This window comes from Hemicordylus capensis, chromosome 2 (assembly GCF_027244095.1).
Source record: "Hemicordylus capensis ecotype Gifberg chromosome 2, rHemCap1.1.pri, whole genome shotgun sequence".
Taxonomy (NCBI): Eukaryota; Metazoa; Chordata; class Lepidosauria; order Squamata; family Cordylidae; genus Hemicordylus; species Hemicordylus capensis.
In genome coordinates, this window is record NC_069658.1 from 106130909 (window position 1) to 106145806 (window position 14898).

Consider the following 14898-nt stretch of genomic DNA (forward strand, 5'->3'; position numbering starts at 1 on the left):
CCAGCTTGTTCTCCTGGCCAGCAATCGAGGCAGCAGACAAGCTGCAAAGAGCTCCTTTTCTCCTGCCTCTCAGCTGATCGGTGGGTGGGCGGGGCTTCCACGGAGGCCTCGTGTAGGCCTCTGTGAAGCCTGAACTCCAGTAGGGCCCAAGCCAGCCAGGAAGGAGGAGGCAGCCAGAGTGGCCACCACTGCTCTCTGCAGCAGAAGACCCCTTGCTGCCCTGCCGAACCCAGCATTTGCCAGGTAGAGTGTGAACTCCTTTTTGTGGTTACCTCACCCCCCCCCCCCCCGGATATATAGGCGTCTGCTTGCCATAGGGCTTTGATATGGGGGGGGGAGGGACTGAGAAGTCTCTGAATATTTATTTTTAAACAGCTTGGAAAATTTGCTGGCTTAAAAAAAACTATCTAAAAAGTCCTATAAGTGGCTTGTTTCATGGCAGAAAATTACAAAAACTTCTGGAAGAAACAGTATTATATTTATTTTATTCATTCATTCATTCATTTATAAATACACTTCTGTTCAAGTTGTTTTGCAACCCAGAAGGTCTGAGTGAGAACTGTGAAGCATGTCTTCTGCTTTTATTTTATTTTATTTTTCTTGTGTGTGAACTGCTCCCCAATAACTTGCAGGGACTTCAGGGTAAATCTGGCCAACATGTGAATGCAGCACCTCTATTCCAGAGGAGATGTGTGTTAAAGGGCTTTAAAAGCCTCCTGTGAAAAACCTCCTGGAATCGAACTTGACTGAATTTGTTCAGAATTCTGATAAAACAAACATAGGCTTACCCTGCATGGTTGAAAGTCTCCTTTGCTAATCGGCAGCGAGGGGGCCATTTTAATCATTCATCTTTCTAGTGTGTTCTAGGCATTAAAAGTAAAACAAATGTATAGTACTCAATGTATATCACCATATATTGTGACGTGTGCGTGTGTGTATTCAGTGAAATGTATTTCCAGGCAGCATACTTATTTTGGAATATCAGACTTAAATCCTTGGGGGCCTGGGGTGTGCGGAGGCCCTGGACTTTGAGGGGGGGGCATTTTAAAATCTCGTCTCTGGACCCACTCCAACCTTGCTACGCCCCTGCTGAGATGTCTCCGCTACCCACCAAGAATGCTTTGTATTAATAAACTTTTGAAACAGTGAGTCCATTCCAAACTGAATGGTTCTTTTGGAAATGATGTTTTACCATTGTTACAATACTTTTGTTTGCTGTTCTCAATTGTAAGAAGCTTTGGATTGTGAAAGACAGATAGCTAGCTAGCTAGCTAGAGAATATTAATAACAATATATAAAATTCTACCTAAACTGTAAAATAAGATTGTGGCTTCCAAACATACTGTATCTTTCTTGTCATTTCTCTTTCCATCTTCCATTTCACTTTCACCACTCCATTCTGTCATAGATTTCAAACAGAATCTTTATACTGACATTTAGATTTGCAACATAGGAGATATCTTTGTTCTCAGTTGGCTTTGTAGTTAAGTTTTTTATAATACACAATGATGCCTCATTTTTAAAACAAGTCAAGTTAAACATAACTAGGACTATACTTTTAGCTATAATCTGCCCAATAAAACAAAACCAGAGCTTTTCCCCTATGAAAGTAAGTTGTTTTTTTTAAAGTCACATGAATCAATCCGATAAAGTCCCACTGGCTTTTTGTGGACACAACTACAAACAGTATTATTTACTCTATTCATTAAGTAGTTTTGTTCTGTTTTTTCTTTTAAATACTGCAACATGGTGGCTGCTAAATGCCTACGGGTGTGGAGATTTCAAAGCCAGAGTATGCTTTTGTTGTTGTTTTGTAAAAACAAACAAAAACTATTTACCAGTGTATAGAGGGAGGGAGTTTTTAAAATGTATTTCCCTGTTGTTCATTTCAAGCTAGTGCAAGCTATAGAAGCAATACGTGTATTATTTTTAGATGATAAACCTATTACAGACTTTGCCAAAACAATAACCTGTGACCGAAAACTATTTTATCTTGTATCCTTTAAAGTTATTTATGTCATCTGTGTTGAAACAACTATCTGGAGCTCCAAAAAATAAATCTGTGTTGTCATGGATACAAACAGGAGGAGGCTTACTTTATAAATTTATTATGAGTCTGACAATTTATTTTTAGTGTGTAACTGTAGTTTTTAAAAAAGAGATTCACAATTACATTTGCTTCAGTACTAGTAGTCTTGTTAAACTTTTGCTTCTCCCAACCCAAAATATGTTAAAGCTCCTCCATCCTGTGCTACCTGAGGTCAAAATAGCTGATGAGACTTCCAGGGGTAGTTATTTCACTTATGTGATTATTTTTGTCAAAAGATATTGATTGGAGTATTGTTTTCCAGACGGTCGTTGTTGCCTTTGCCAGAATCCCAGCAGGAGTATTCCTTTAGGAGTAAGGATGGATCCACATGTCTCCTAGTCCATGTCTCCTGCTATATCTTTTGATTGTGTGCGAGGGTAACTTCACACACACACACGTATCATTAATTAAAATACATCTCCAGAGACAGGAAGTCTGTGTTAATGTATTAGCTGATGTGTGCTGCCTGCCCCCTCCCCCAGCCCCAAATAAATGATAGGTCTAGAAGTCTCTCTCTTTCTCTCATGCACACATATACCAAAAAGAAAAAAGAGGTCAGTGGTAAGGGAAGTGGACATATGCTTCTGTCTTTATTAATGTCATTTGTTTTCATGTAATTTTTTTTTCACTCTTCCCAATTCTGTGTGCAGCAATCCACAAATGTTGCCTTTCCTCTTTGTTTTTTGTTCAGCATATCTTAGTGACAAAACATGTTGTATTAACTTTGCAATAAGGAAAATGGCATCATATTATTTATTCCATATATATGAAAGTTAATATGCACACCTGTCCTTATTTTGAACCAATAATATGATGCCATTTTCCTTATTGCAAAGTTAATACAATATAGTAGCGGGAATCCTTGTGAAATACTGTAGATGCTGTAAAAATGTCAGACTGACTTAAGGCCTAAACAAGAGTAGGTTGCAGTCACAAGCATATTTACTTGATGCAAGTCCTAATGATTTAGGAAGGAACTAGATGTTACAAGGGAAACATGTGTTTCCCATTCTAATTAAAGCAGGGGCTTCCTTGACGCTTATGAGAATCAGTGTGCAGAAGGGGATGCTTAACTTCCTTCTAATCAGGCTCCAGGCAGTGCTGCCTTCTTCAGCTCTTAAGAATAGAAGATATTATCTCAACAATGCATGACCTCAACTCTGCATTTGCAGAGTATGTCAGAGTGAGAAAGCACTTGCAGCAATGGATCACCAGACAGGAAGGAACATCCTCTATAATAAAGTCCCTGGGTGTGCGCCCGTGTCCTCTTGTATCCTTGCCCGTGTCTCCCTTGGCCGTTCTGGGCATGCGCGGAGCGGCCAAGGGAGACACGGCCACAGGCACCAGGCGGCCATGTTGGGAGCGCTGGAAGCGGCGGCGAAGCAGCAGCAGGAGGCGGCAGCGACTGGGGCCAATGCCGGCTGCGGCGGGGGGACAGGGCCTGATGATGGCGGCAGCCGCGGCGGGGCAATGGAGGGGCGATGGCGCCGGCAACTGAGGCCCATGGCGGCGACGGAGCAGCAGGTGGTGGTTGCGGGGCTGGCCCGGCAGCGGACGGGCAGCCAGCAGTGGGCCCCGATACCGGGGCAAAAGGTGGGAATGGGGGGAGCGGTGGCTGTCCTGCAGCCGGCCGCAACGACTGACAAGCGGCGGCAGTGGCCACGGCAGGCCACGTGGCATGGCGGGCCCACCGGCGGAACAGGCCGTGGAGGCCAGGAGGAGCCCGTGGGACACTGGGGTGCGACGGAACCGGGCGGCAGAACTTAACTGTTTGCCGCCCAGGAGGAGGAGCGGCGGGCCGGTAAGAAGAAAATTTTAAAATGCAGGGGGAGGGGAAGGGCAAGTGGAGGGGGGCAGTGGGCCAGGGGGGAGGGGGAAGGGCAAGAGGGAGGGGGCAGGGGGGAGGGCAAGAGGGAGGGGGCAGGGGGAGGGGGAGGGCAAAAGGGAGTGGGGCTGGGGGAGGGGGAGGGCAAAGGGGAGTGGGGCAGAGGGAAGGGAGAGGGGCAAGAGGGTATGGGGCAGGAGGGAGGGGCAAGAGAGAGTGGGGCAGGAGGGAGGGGAAGGGCAGGAGGGAGTAGGGCAGGGAGTTGTTGTGGATGTTGCTTTCCTTTGTTGTGGCCGCGGAAGGGGGAATAGTGGCAGTGGGGCCCAGAGCGCACAACTCTGCTGGGCCCCTGCCTGTGAGGGGGAAGGGCAAGAGGGGGTGGGGCAGGAGGAGGGAAAAGGGCGAGAGGGGGAGGGGGAAGGGCAAGAGGGAGTGGGGCAGGAGGAGGGGAAAGGGGGAGAGGGGGAGGGGGAAGGGCAAGAGGGAGTGGGGCAGGGGGAGGGGAAAGGGAAGGGCAAGAGGGAGTGGGGAGGGCAGAAGGGACTGGGGCAGGAGGCTGACAGGAAGGGGAGGGTGAGAGAGAGGGGAGGGGGAGGGAGGGCAAGAGAGTGGGGTGGGAGGGAGGGCAAGAGAGGCAAGAGAATGGGGCAGAAGGGAGGGAGGGAGAGTGGGGCAGTACTCCCAGAAAAGGGCCCCCACTCTCTGCCAGAGGAGGCTGTGGGCCCGGCCGGGTGGAGGAGGACGCGGTGCAGCCGAGGCGGAGATAGCTGGCCCCAAAGGTCTACTAGCGCCCATTATTTTAACGGGCTTAAAAATACTAGTAGGAACATAAAAAGCTGAGTCAAATCATTGGCCCATCTAGCTCAGTATTGTCTACACTGACTGGCAGCAGCTTTCCAAGATTTCAGGCAAGAGTTTCTCCTAACCTTACCTAGAGATGCCAGTGAAGGATACAGTGTCCACTGTTTCTTGCCTGCTTCCACTGTCAAATTTTCATTTGAATTGTTATAAATTGTTTTAATGTTTTAACTGTTGTATTATGTTGTGTGTGTTGTAAAACAGGGATTTTCACTGTTGGGTCCCCAGATGTTATTGGACTTCAACTCCCATAATCCCCAACCAAAGGCCACTGTGGTGGTGGATTGTGAGAGTTGAAGTCCAATAACATCTGGAGATCCAATGTTGAGAATCCCTGTTGTAAACTACCCATAGATGTAAGTTTGGGGTGGTATACTAATATATTAAATACATAAAATAAATAAATAAAATGGAAGTTTGGAGGAGAGGAACGGTGGCCTTAGGCTGTTTTGCAGGAGCTGCTCTAGGTCTCAAATCCTAGGGGTGTTTATGGACTGCTCCAGGCGGTTCCATACTTGAACCAGACTCGAACCAAACTGCTTGGTCTGTGAGCCATTATGGTTCATGCCTCGAACTGAGTCGAAGCGGTTTGGCCCAGTTAGGGAATGCTTGAAAAGGGGAATCGGGTAAGGATTCCCCTTTACAAGGATTGGGGGAATCCTACTAATTAGACAAAGTGCAGGCAGGAGGTAACCTGATGTGCTGTGGCAGTGCAGCTCCTTGGTGGCTGCTTACTGGCAGTGGCTCCCCTAGGCCCTGCCAGCACTCACCCCATCAGCGCAGACTAGGGGAGCCACCACCGGTCGACCACCATCAAGAAGCCGCGCTGCTGCCGCAACATGCCAGGTGACCTCTTCCTGCTCTTTTTCAAACTAGTAGGGTTCCCCCATGCTTGTAAAGGGGAATCATTACTGGATTCCCCTTTGCAGGGGAAAGGGGGAGGAACAATTTCACAAAGGAGGAGGGACAATTTCAGTGTTTATGAAACAAGGCTGACTAATTTAATCACACACACACCCCCGCACACTCACCAATATTTAAGGAAGTCCTTAAATATAAGGAAGCATAGCCTATGTTGTACTTAAAGAAGCACAGCATGATAGTATTGGCTTGGGCAGTATAGAAATTGAATTATTATTATTATTATTATTATTATTATTATTATTATTAATAATAATTCAGTTATAGCTGCAGGCTATCGAATAGTGGAATGAAGTCTCAAGAGTTTACTAGGGGAAAGCCACAATCTTGAATATCATGGTTGATTTGTGCATCTGTCTTAAAAACTGCAGGAAGGTTAATCATTAAGGAATATATACTATCCCAGCATCAACCTTGTCCTGTCTGCTTTTTTCTGTGGTCACCTGCAGTTAGCCAGAATGTTCTGGCTGTGCTGGGAATAAGGAAACTGTAAAATCATTATGTGGTTGCTGTCAGGCTTTTAAGAGAAGGGGGGAAGTGTCTACAGAAATGGAACAGATTGTTTTAATAAAATAAAAATAGTATGTTTGGCACATTTTAACTTCCACTGTGTTTTGAAATCCATGAGATGAAATCCCATAATTTCCACCTGCTACATCTGCCAGTTTAAAATTAATAGCGTTTTTGTGTGAGTGTGTGTGTGTGTGTGTGTGTGTGTGTGTGTGTGAGAGAGAGAGAGAGAGAGAGAGAGAGAGAGAGAGAGAGAGAGAGAGAGAGAGATCTGGCCTCATTTATTTCTTGTCATCTGAATTTCCTCACTGTCCATTAAATTATTTTCCTACCCACAAAAAGATGATATTTGGAATTAAATGCATAATTGATATGGGGGGGGGAGCCATTTATGAGTAATATACCCTACTGTAGTGTCAGGTTCACCGCAGATTTTCTGTTTGATCACAGGAAATAAATTCTGTGCCTCACTTCTTCCAATTATAAAATAGAGCTTCAGTTAACTTCTTAAGAAGAGAATATGTGCACACTACATTTTGTACCAAGGTGGGTGCCTGGCCCACCCAAATCTCCTTTTGAAAATGCCTGTTTAGAGCAAGTAGTGGATTTGCATGGCCAATAGCATGCATTAGAGAGATATGCACACACATATCTGACTTGACTGGAAAAGTTCATTTGGGGAGAGGCAGAGATCTTCAAAGGCATCATATGAGAGACTTGAAAATCACTTTAGGGTTTTGGGATGTTCATGTACTCTATCCACTCATGTGCACCAGCTTTTCCACAGCACATGACATGGGAAGACAAAAGGTGCCAATGTGCCTGCTGGTCATGTCTGTGCAGTGCTCTACCGAGCTAAAACATATGTCCAGTCAGCAAGCTGGCAGTCACCTCAGAGAAAGACTAGGGCAATAGGGATCCCTCTTTACCTGATGCCACTGTCTTCGTGTGCATACCACATTGAATTTTGAAGGCTTTCAATAATCTCTATTTCTTGGTATCGAACCAGCTGGTAATGTGCTGAATATGCCTAATTGACATGGTCAGACATGGGGAAAAGTCAACACCTCAATTTTTTTCAAGTCTCATTAAAAATTCAAAAATGAATACAACATTTTGCCATCTTGTGAATTCACTCTTCGAATGTTTCTACTTCTGAAGGCTCAAGTGTATGACAATTTGTTGCAAGGAATGCTGATGCCCTTCAAGGTAGTGCTTGTCCACACTCAAACACTTACAGTATTTTGTTCCCGAGAACATGCAGTTTTACCTCTTTCTCCCTCAAAGGATGTCAGCTGCAATTAGTGGTGTGCACACTGTTATCACATATCTATTGTCATTGGAGAAAAGCAACCCAATTTTCTTTGGCAATTTTTATTAATTTATACTCTTTGAAAATGTTTAGGGCTGAACACTTCTTTCAAATCTGGAAGTGCTCACATAGCATTTTTAGAAAGTGGTTAACATGAGCAATGTTTCCTTTGCTTGCAGCAATGTTCTGCTGTTTTATAACTTTTACTCTTTCAGTTTTCTAATAAATTCTTTGAAGGCTATGCACTTTCTCCCTCCAGCACTGAAGTGCACATCACTGATATTTCTTTTAAAGCTGCAAATGTAAGTACAGCTATTTCCCCCTCCCTCTTCCCCATATGCATGTGTTTGTGTGTGCGTGCTCCCGTACACACACACACACACACACACACACACACACAGAGGAATATCTGCTATTCGTCTGCAGCAGGGCTACCCCTAAGCTATTAGGTGGGCATGGGATATGGTGCACTACTGGTGCAGGACTGGGATAACTACAACCCAGGATTAGCTTTTTAAAGATAAGATTGAAAGGAGTTTTTAATCATCTGGAGATGCCCTTTAAAGTATAACACTCAGAGCCTTATGCAACCTATTGATCTGTAAGGCTTCACATGGTTTCCCTAGAAGACGTACAGCTTTCTCTCTTTTCTCCCCCGCCTCATGGCATTGTGCCAGGGGAGAGCCCTACTCATGTGCTGCTAATAAAGTACCCATATTAGAGCAGGGCACTAAATCCATTATGATTTAAAACCTTCATGACATTATAATCAATCAAAGGGGGAGCAGGTGATTTTTGAAACTGAGAAATTCCAAAGGGAAAGCTGTTTCAGAGTCATCTCTTCTCGCTGTGAATGTGAGCCCCTCCTTTCTCCTTGAGAGCTTTCTCTCTCTCCCCCCCCCCCACCCTTGCAATGCTCCACAAGAGAAATTGGGGACTACCCTTTGCTTGGCTTGATTTTTATATTCTGTTGCCACCTCCCTTTGATAAAAAGAGAGCAAAACAATTGGTTTGTGCTCTGAAGGGGAGAGAGGGAACAAGAAATGAGCACACGGCTCTTACTGCAGGCTTTTTTGAAAGGAAAAAAAATACAGGCTGTCCTTTCCTTGTAACACGGTGCAGCCCTCCCCTGAGCAGCAGCAAGCAGTCTGATTGCTCCCGTTCAACCACATTTGGTATGCATGAGCACTACTGTTCCAAGCCGGGAATATGTTTTCTTAAGGAGGATCAGTAGCTATAGCAAATCCACTTTGCCAGCCTTTCAGCCAAGTTATAGGAAGCATCTTCTCTTACGGAATTGCAGGTGCGAACACTTAATGGACATGGGATGTCAGCATTGTGGAGGAGCACTTGTTCTGTAGGCATTTGTGAGGGTTGCATTTCATTATTCCAGTGGAATTTTTGAGGGTCATGAGTCAAAGTGATGCTCCTCGGCCACTCAACTGGACCATTCGGAAACTATGCCATGCTGCCTTTCTCCCATCTGTCAGACTTCTGAAGGTACTGTAAAAACATTGACGTTTACTGTCAGTGATTTTTGTTACCCATTTCTCACATTGTGTAACTGGAGTGCAATTACTTTGATCACTCCTGTTTAAGATATGCTTTTGTTCCCTGTCACTGTAGAAATTGTGTTGCCCACATGCAGATAGGGAAAGTGTGCATTTGTAGCACTGGATGATGGTATATTTTACACTGGTGTTGTGGTCTGAGAAGCATTTGATGCTAGATTGGAGTAAGTGATGTTTAATTCAGCCTCTGCTGCTCTAGCAGGGAAATTGATTCTAAGGCATTTGTATAAATTGTGAGAAGTCTCAGCAGCTGTCAGTTTCTGTTACTTGTTAAATCTCCATAGACACTTATAGGCACAGTACAGTATGATGTTCACCTTCGGCAGTTGCTAATTTCTTAATGCAGCTTATATAAATGGCTGGTTTTAAACCTGCACATGGTGATTTGAGGTCAGCTTCTGGCTAGGAGAGAGCATGGGGAAACTTTCTGATTTATGCTTTGCTCTAATGCAGAAACAAATATGCTTTTGGTTATCATAAGTGCATGTCAATGGGTCTTGCTCCAGGAAAATAGGCTGAGCACTGTATCTCTTTTTTGCTATGAGCAAACTTTATTTGTAGGCACCACTAGAAATTATATACCCCCAATTTAGTTAATTTCACTTCAGCCTCTAAGAAGGATGTGTTGACCAGCAAACCTTTTATGTCTCTCTTCAGAAGTGTAGTCTGATCCTATGCACTTTTCCTCAGAAGGAAACCCCACTGTGTTAATGGAGAATGCAGAGAAGTGTGCATAGGATTGCAGCCTTAGGGCCAAACTACACATGATGTGGTGTTCTGGGTCTGATGGTTTGATTTTTTTTTCTTATTTAATGAAAAGTAGCCATGGAGGCCATGATTGGGAGTGGATACGATGGCAGAGCTGAGGGGCTGCTAAATCCTTCTTGCCATTTGTCTGCTCATTATTGCCCCACAAACTGCTTTTCTAAATGTTCAGATGGCATGAAAAGGTTAAATAACCCCCTTTGCTGCTGTCCTTGTTGTTGATTACAACCCTTAAGGCTGCTTTTCAGTAAAACACACAGAGTTGTCCATAATTGCACGTGTGTAATTTGATTCTTAAAAGATTATTTGCAAACATCATCAGGGCCACTGATCACACTACTTATGGATTTACATCTTTGACTATGCATTCATGATTTGAGTTGTGGCAGACAGACACACTCTGAACATGTGCATGGGAGCCATAGCCCTTCAGAGCTTTTTGTCACATACACACAAGGAGGAAAAGATGCATGCGCCTGCACACTTAATCATAGCACCACATTTTAAAGCTGGAAGGAACCTTAGAGGTCTTCTAGTCCCGCCTGCTCTTCAGCACAGGAAGCTGCTACAGCATCACTTAACAGGAAAGGCTGTCAAGCCTCTCTTTGAAAACCTCCAGTGCAGGACAGCCCATCACTGTGCGAGGCAAACTGTTCCACTGTCAAACAACTCTTACAGTTAGGAAATTCTTCCAAATGTCTAACCTAAGTCTGATTCCCATTGGTTCTAGTCCTGTCCTCAGGAGTTATAGAGAACAAGTCTTCCCCTTCTGTGTGACAGCACTTCAGATATTCGGAGATCGCTCTCATATGCCTTTGAGTCTTCTCTCCTCCAGGCCAAACATATCCAGTTCCTTCAAGCATTCCTCCTAAGAGTTGGTTTCCAGACCATCTTTGTTGCTCTCCTATGAACCTGTTCCCGTTTATCCGCATCCTTCTTAAGATGGGATGCCCAGAAATGGAAATAGGATTCTAGGTGAGGTCTGACCAAGACAAAATAGATGACTTCTGATAATCTAGACACTTTGCCTCTGTTAATGCAGCCTCGGATTGCACTACTGTTTTTAGCAGCTGGCTCATGATCAGCTTATTGCCCACCAAGACATGTAGGATCCCTTCATATGTACAGCTGTCAAGCCAGTTTCTCCCATCCCATACATGTGCTTTTTAAAAAACCAAATGCAGGACTTTACATTTGTCTCTGTTGAACTTTGTCATGTTGGTTTTGACCAGTCTTTAAGCCTGTCCAGTTTGGATTGAATCTTGATTTTGTCTTTGAAGGTGCTAGCTATTCCCTCCCCCCGCCCCGCCCCAGCTTAATGTCATTTGCAAATTTGTTACGCAGCCCCTCTGTTGCCTCTTCCAAGTCATTTATAAAAATGTTGAATAGCATAGGGCCTAGGACAGAGCCCTGTGACCTTCAGATTCATGAAATTGTTCTATTTGGTATGAGTTGTTCCTTAACTGATGGACTTAAGCCCACTGATGGACTTTAAAAACCATCCAATTAGTATTTTGTTCCATATATTTAAATGCAAATATTGATGCAATCAGTGTGTATGTTGCTATTTCACACAAAAATCTGAAAAGCAGGCTATGTGGAATGTGTAATAGCTGAATTTTTAATTAGTTTTACTAAGCTCTATGACTGGCTATTGCAGTAAATGGTTTCAAAATACTGCTGCAGTTGTGCCACGGCAGATGTTAACTGGACACAAGAAGGTTGTTCTAGTAATAATTGCTTTTATTTATTCAACACATAAAAGTGTATAATGAATATTATGCATTTTTAATGACACACATACAGGTGTAATAGAATCAGAATACAGATTATCATTACATTAAAATGAAAATGCAAGGATAGAACACACACACACAAGATAAAGAGCACATTTTAAAATTTGCAATACAGAATGCTTTTATTGAATCAAAACAAGTTTGAAAAATCTCGGAAAAGTCACACTCTGCACACAGTTTTCAGCTGAAAACAGAATCTGTTTTAGGAAAAAGGAATAATTATTGGTGAAGCATAGCAGAGCTTGTATATCCCTCTTTGTGATACAGGAATAATAATTTCAGCTTGACCCTCCGCAGGTAAGGAAATGGTGTGCATGAATAGGTGAGACCTTAGCAAGTAGTGTGAATTGGGGTTATGCAAGGATAGTTCATTTCTCTGCATAGCTAGGAACACATACCATCCTACAGAGAGCGGAACGGAGGTGGAGTTTTAGGCTCATAGGATAAACTGTAGTCATGCAGGAAAATGCAGCATACTCTTAAAGAGGATTTTCCTCCAAAATTCATAGGAAAATGTGAGCAATTAGTTAGATTAGATTGTGACATCTCTCTGTATATAACCTACTGAATTCTGTGTTTAGTTCACACTTTATCTAGGAATAGGCTAATTTAAAGAAACCAGCTCTTTTCTTGTTCTTTTTGCATCTTGCTCTTTTGAATCAGAAGCCTATGCAACCCTTCATTAAGGCAAGTTTTCTTCAGAGGTGTAAAAGAAATGTACCTGTAAGAAAACTTTGGCACTTTCTTTTAGCTTCTGTATTTCTAACCAAACTGTTTGATTAAAACCTTGGACCTAGGCAATATTGTGCTGAAGCAGCAGCAACTGATGGTACTACAAATTCAGTATAGTATAGGAGTATCCTACAAGGGAATTTTCTGGGGTAAGGATGAGGAACAGACAATGTCTGGAGAGCATTCAATCCCTTCTGACCCACTCTAAGGCTCATAAAGAGGATCATTGAGTCTCAATAGTATCAAAGGCTTGTGCCAGCTAGAAGCTGTAGTAAGGAGCTTTCCCCCTTGGTTTTAGTGGTGAAAACTATGGAGCTGTCCAGCTTTCCCTTGCTAGCCTCACATACGATGCCAAAATTGGTGCAGTACAACCTTCTGCTCGTATGACAAGCATACTAGGGATTGGGGTGGCCTGCCACCTCTGTTAATACATCACCTCTGGCTGCCTCACCAGCTCACCCCACCCACAAGAACCCTCATGGTGGTGGCAGTTCACACTGGCTGTTGCTACAGCAGCTGTTGCCACCTCCTCCTCCCTTCCTTTCCAAGAGGCAGGGAGTGGGGAAATAGATAGAAATAAGCATTTTCGTGTGTGTGTGTGTGTGTGTGTGTGTGTGTGTGTGTGTGAGAGAGAGAGAGAGAGAGAGAGAGAGAGAGAGAGAGAAACTATGCTACACAGTCTTAAAGAAGAGAAATGGTGTCTCTTGTTGCTCCACCCTCTGCCTTTTCAAAAGGGAGGGCAGGAGTCAGGATGTTGAAGAGCAGGAGTGGTGGCAGTTAATGCCATCACTGCCTCGAAACAAGGTAATGAGAGTGGAGGGGGGCACAGACAGCAGAGACTGATTGGGAAGTGGATGGGTTGCATGCACAATTATAGGGGGCTTGAGAGGCAGGGAACTGGATGGGCGTGTGATCCCAGAGGGATGTGGAAGACTGGTGGGGTTTTGGTCAGGGCGGGGGCATATTTTGCATGGTGTGCTTTGTGCACCATGGTGGAGTATGGGAATGACAGTGCACTAAGTGACTTCACACACCAGGCGGTGCTTTGGCCAGACCTGCTTGGGATGGAAAAAAAACCCCTGAAGAGTTTCATGAGCTACCCCCACTTCAGAAATATCTGTCAAGATGTGCTGACCCACTCCAAATTTTACTTTGGTGCCTGCTTCATCTGCCAGTTTCCCTCTCTCTTCCTTCTCTTCCTAAACTTTCCCAAACTTATTTTTATGAAGGTTGAAAAGGAAAATAGCATCCGATGCCAAAAGTAAGGGCTCATTCTAATTACCTCGTTGCTGTGGATGTGAATTCTAAATTCTGTTTTTCTGACTCATTGACCAGGAGGACCAAAACACACACACACACACACACACACACACACACAAAAAAAACTTGGAAGTGTACCTTTTTATTCCTCCTAACTCATTGACAGACTCATTTTTTACTCACTAGGAGTAAAAAAAACCTGGACAGTTTGGTCAGCACTGGAGAGTTTGAGCATGCTTGCAAGTAGACATGGATAACTTCCTCTAGAATTATGTCAGTTTGGCTCAGAAAATGAGCGAGCCATTTCAAAGGAGAAAAATGAAACAATTTGGCTGACATTGGAAGTTACCCACCCAGCCCTTGATCCCTCAAACCCTCTCCGCCTTTGTTAAAATCCTATTTATCCAGCTGGGTCTACAGCAGCAGGAGCAGTGACAGTCACACTATAGCAGTATTCCCCCCCCCCTCCATTTTATATCCCACTCTTCCTCCAAGGAGCCCAGAGCGGTGTACTACATTCTTAGGTTTCTCCTCACAACAACCCTGTGAAGTAGGTTAGACTGAGAGAAGTGACTGGCCCAGAGTCACCCAGCTAGTTTTATGGCTGAATGGAGATTTGAACCCGGGTCTCCCCAGTCATAGTCCAGCACTCTAGCCACTACACCACACTGGCTTATTTTCTTAACATGGGGTCCATCAGATTTTGCTGAACTACAGCTCCCAGCATCCCCAGCCAGAACATCTGGTGGACCCCGCATTAAGAAACACTGCACTATAACAAAAGGGAAGAAAGAGGCTTTCTCCCCTCTGCTTCTCTTCGGCGCCTTTGCAAATGGCAGTTGGGGAAAGCTACATTTTTCCCAAGCAGACTAGACCCTTTTGACCTAGTACCCTGATGTGCAGAGTACCAGAGTAAGAGGAAATATCTCTCTGCTGCAATGAGACCAGAGCACCACTTTTGCTCCTGCTACTTGCTCAGTTTGAAAAATTGGTTTTAAAAGGAAGAGAAGGTTGGGTTTCGGGGGAGGGTAACCTGGGAATTCTTCTCTGACTCAGATTGTGATGAGGAACAGGGAAGACTTCAGAGGCCTTGTAATGCTTGCCTCTTTGTTGTCCATGAGCATTATGGACCTCTGAAGCTCATATCCCAACATGTAAGCCTTCATTGTAGAGAGCTGAAAACACTGTAGAGAGCCTTGGGTTTCTGCAAGCTCTTTCTACTACTGTTTCCCCTCATCCTTCCTCCCCCATCTCACCAA

General features: G+C 44.2%; 1 protein-coding gene across 15 annotated transcripts in view; it reads left to right on the forward strand.

The window, feature by feature from the left end:
* Positions 1–14898, forward strand: part of TRPM3 (transient receptor potential cation channel subfamily M member 3) — a 598368-nt gene that overhangs the window by 161334 nt on the left and 422136 nt on the right. For 8 of the 15 annotated variants that reach the window (XM_053291348.1, XM_053291356.1, XM_053291351.1 and 5 more), the window contains exon 1: positions 8841–9015. The exons of the other annotated variants lie outside the window; for them this stretch is intronic. In XM_053291348.1, the coding sequence (XP_053147323.1) occupies positions 8926–9015 (90 nt within the window). In that variant the 5' untranslated portion in view covers positions 8841–8925. Of the gene's footprint in view, positions 1–8840; positions 9016–14898 lie in introns of those variants that run through there. 15 annotated transcript variants of the gene reach the window in all.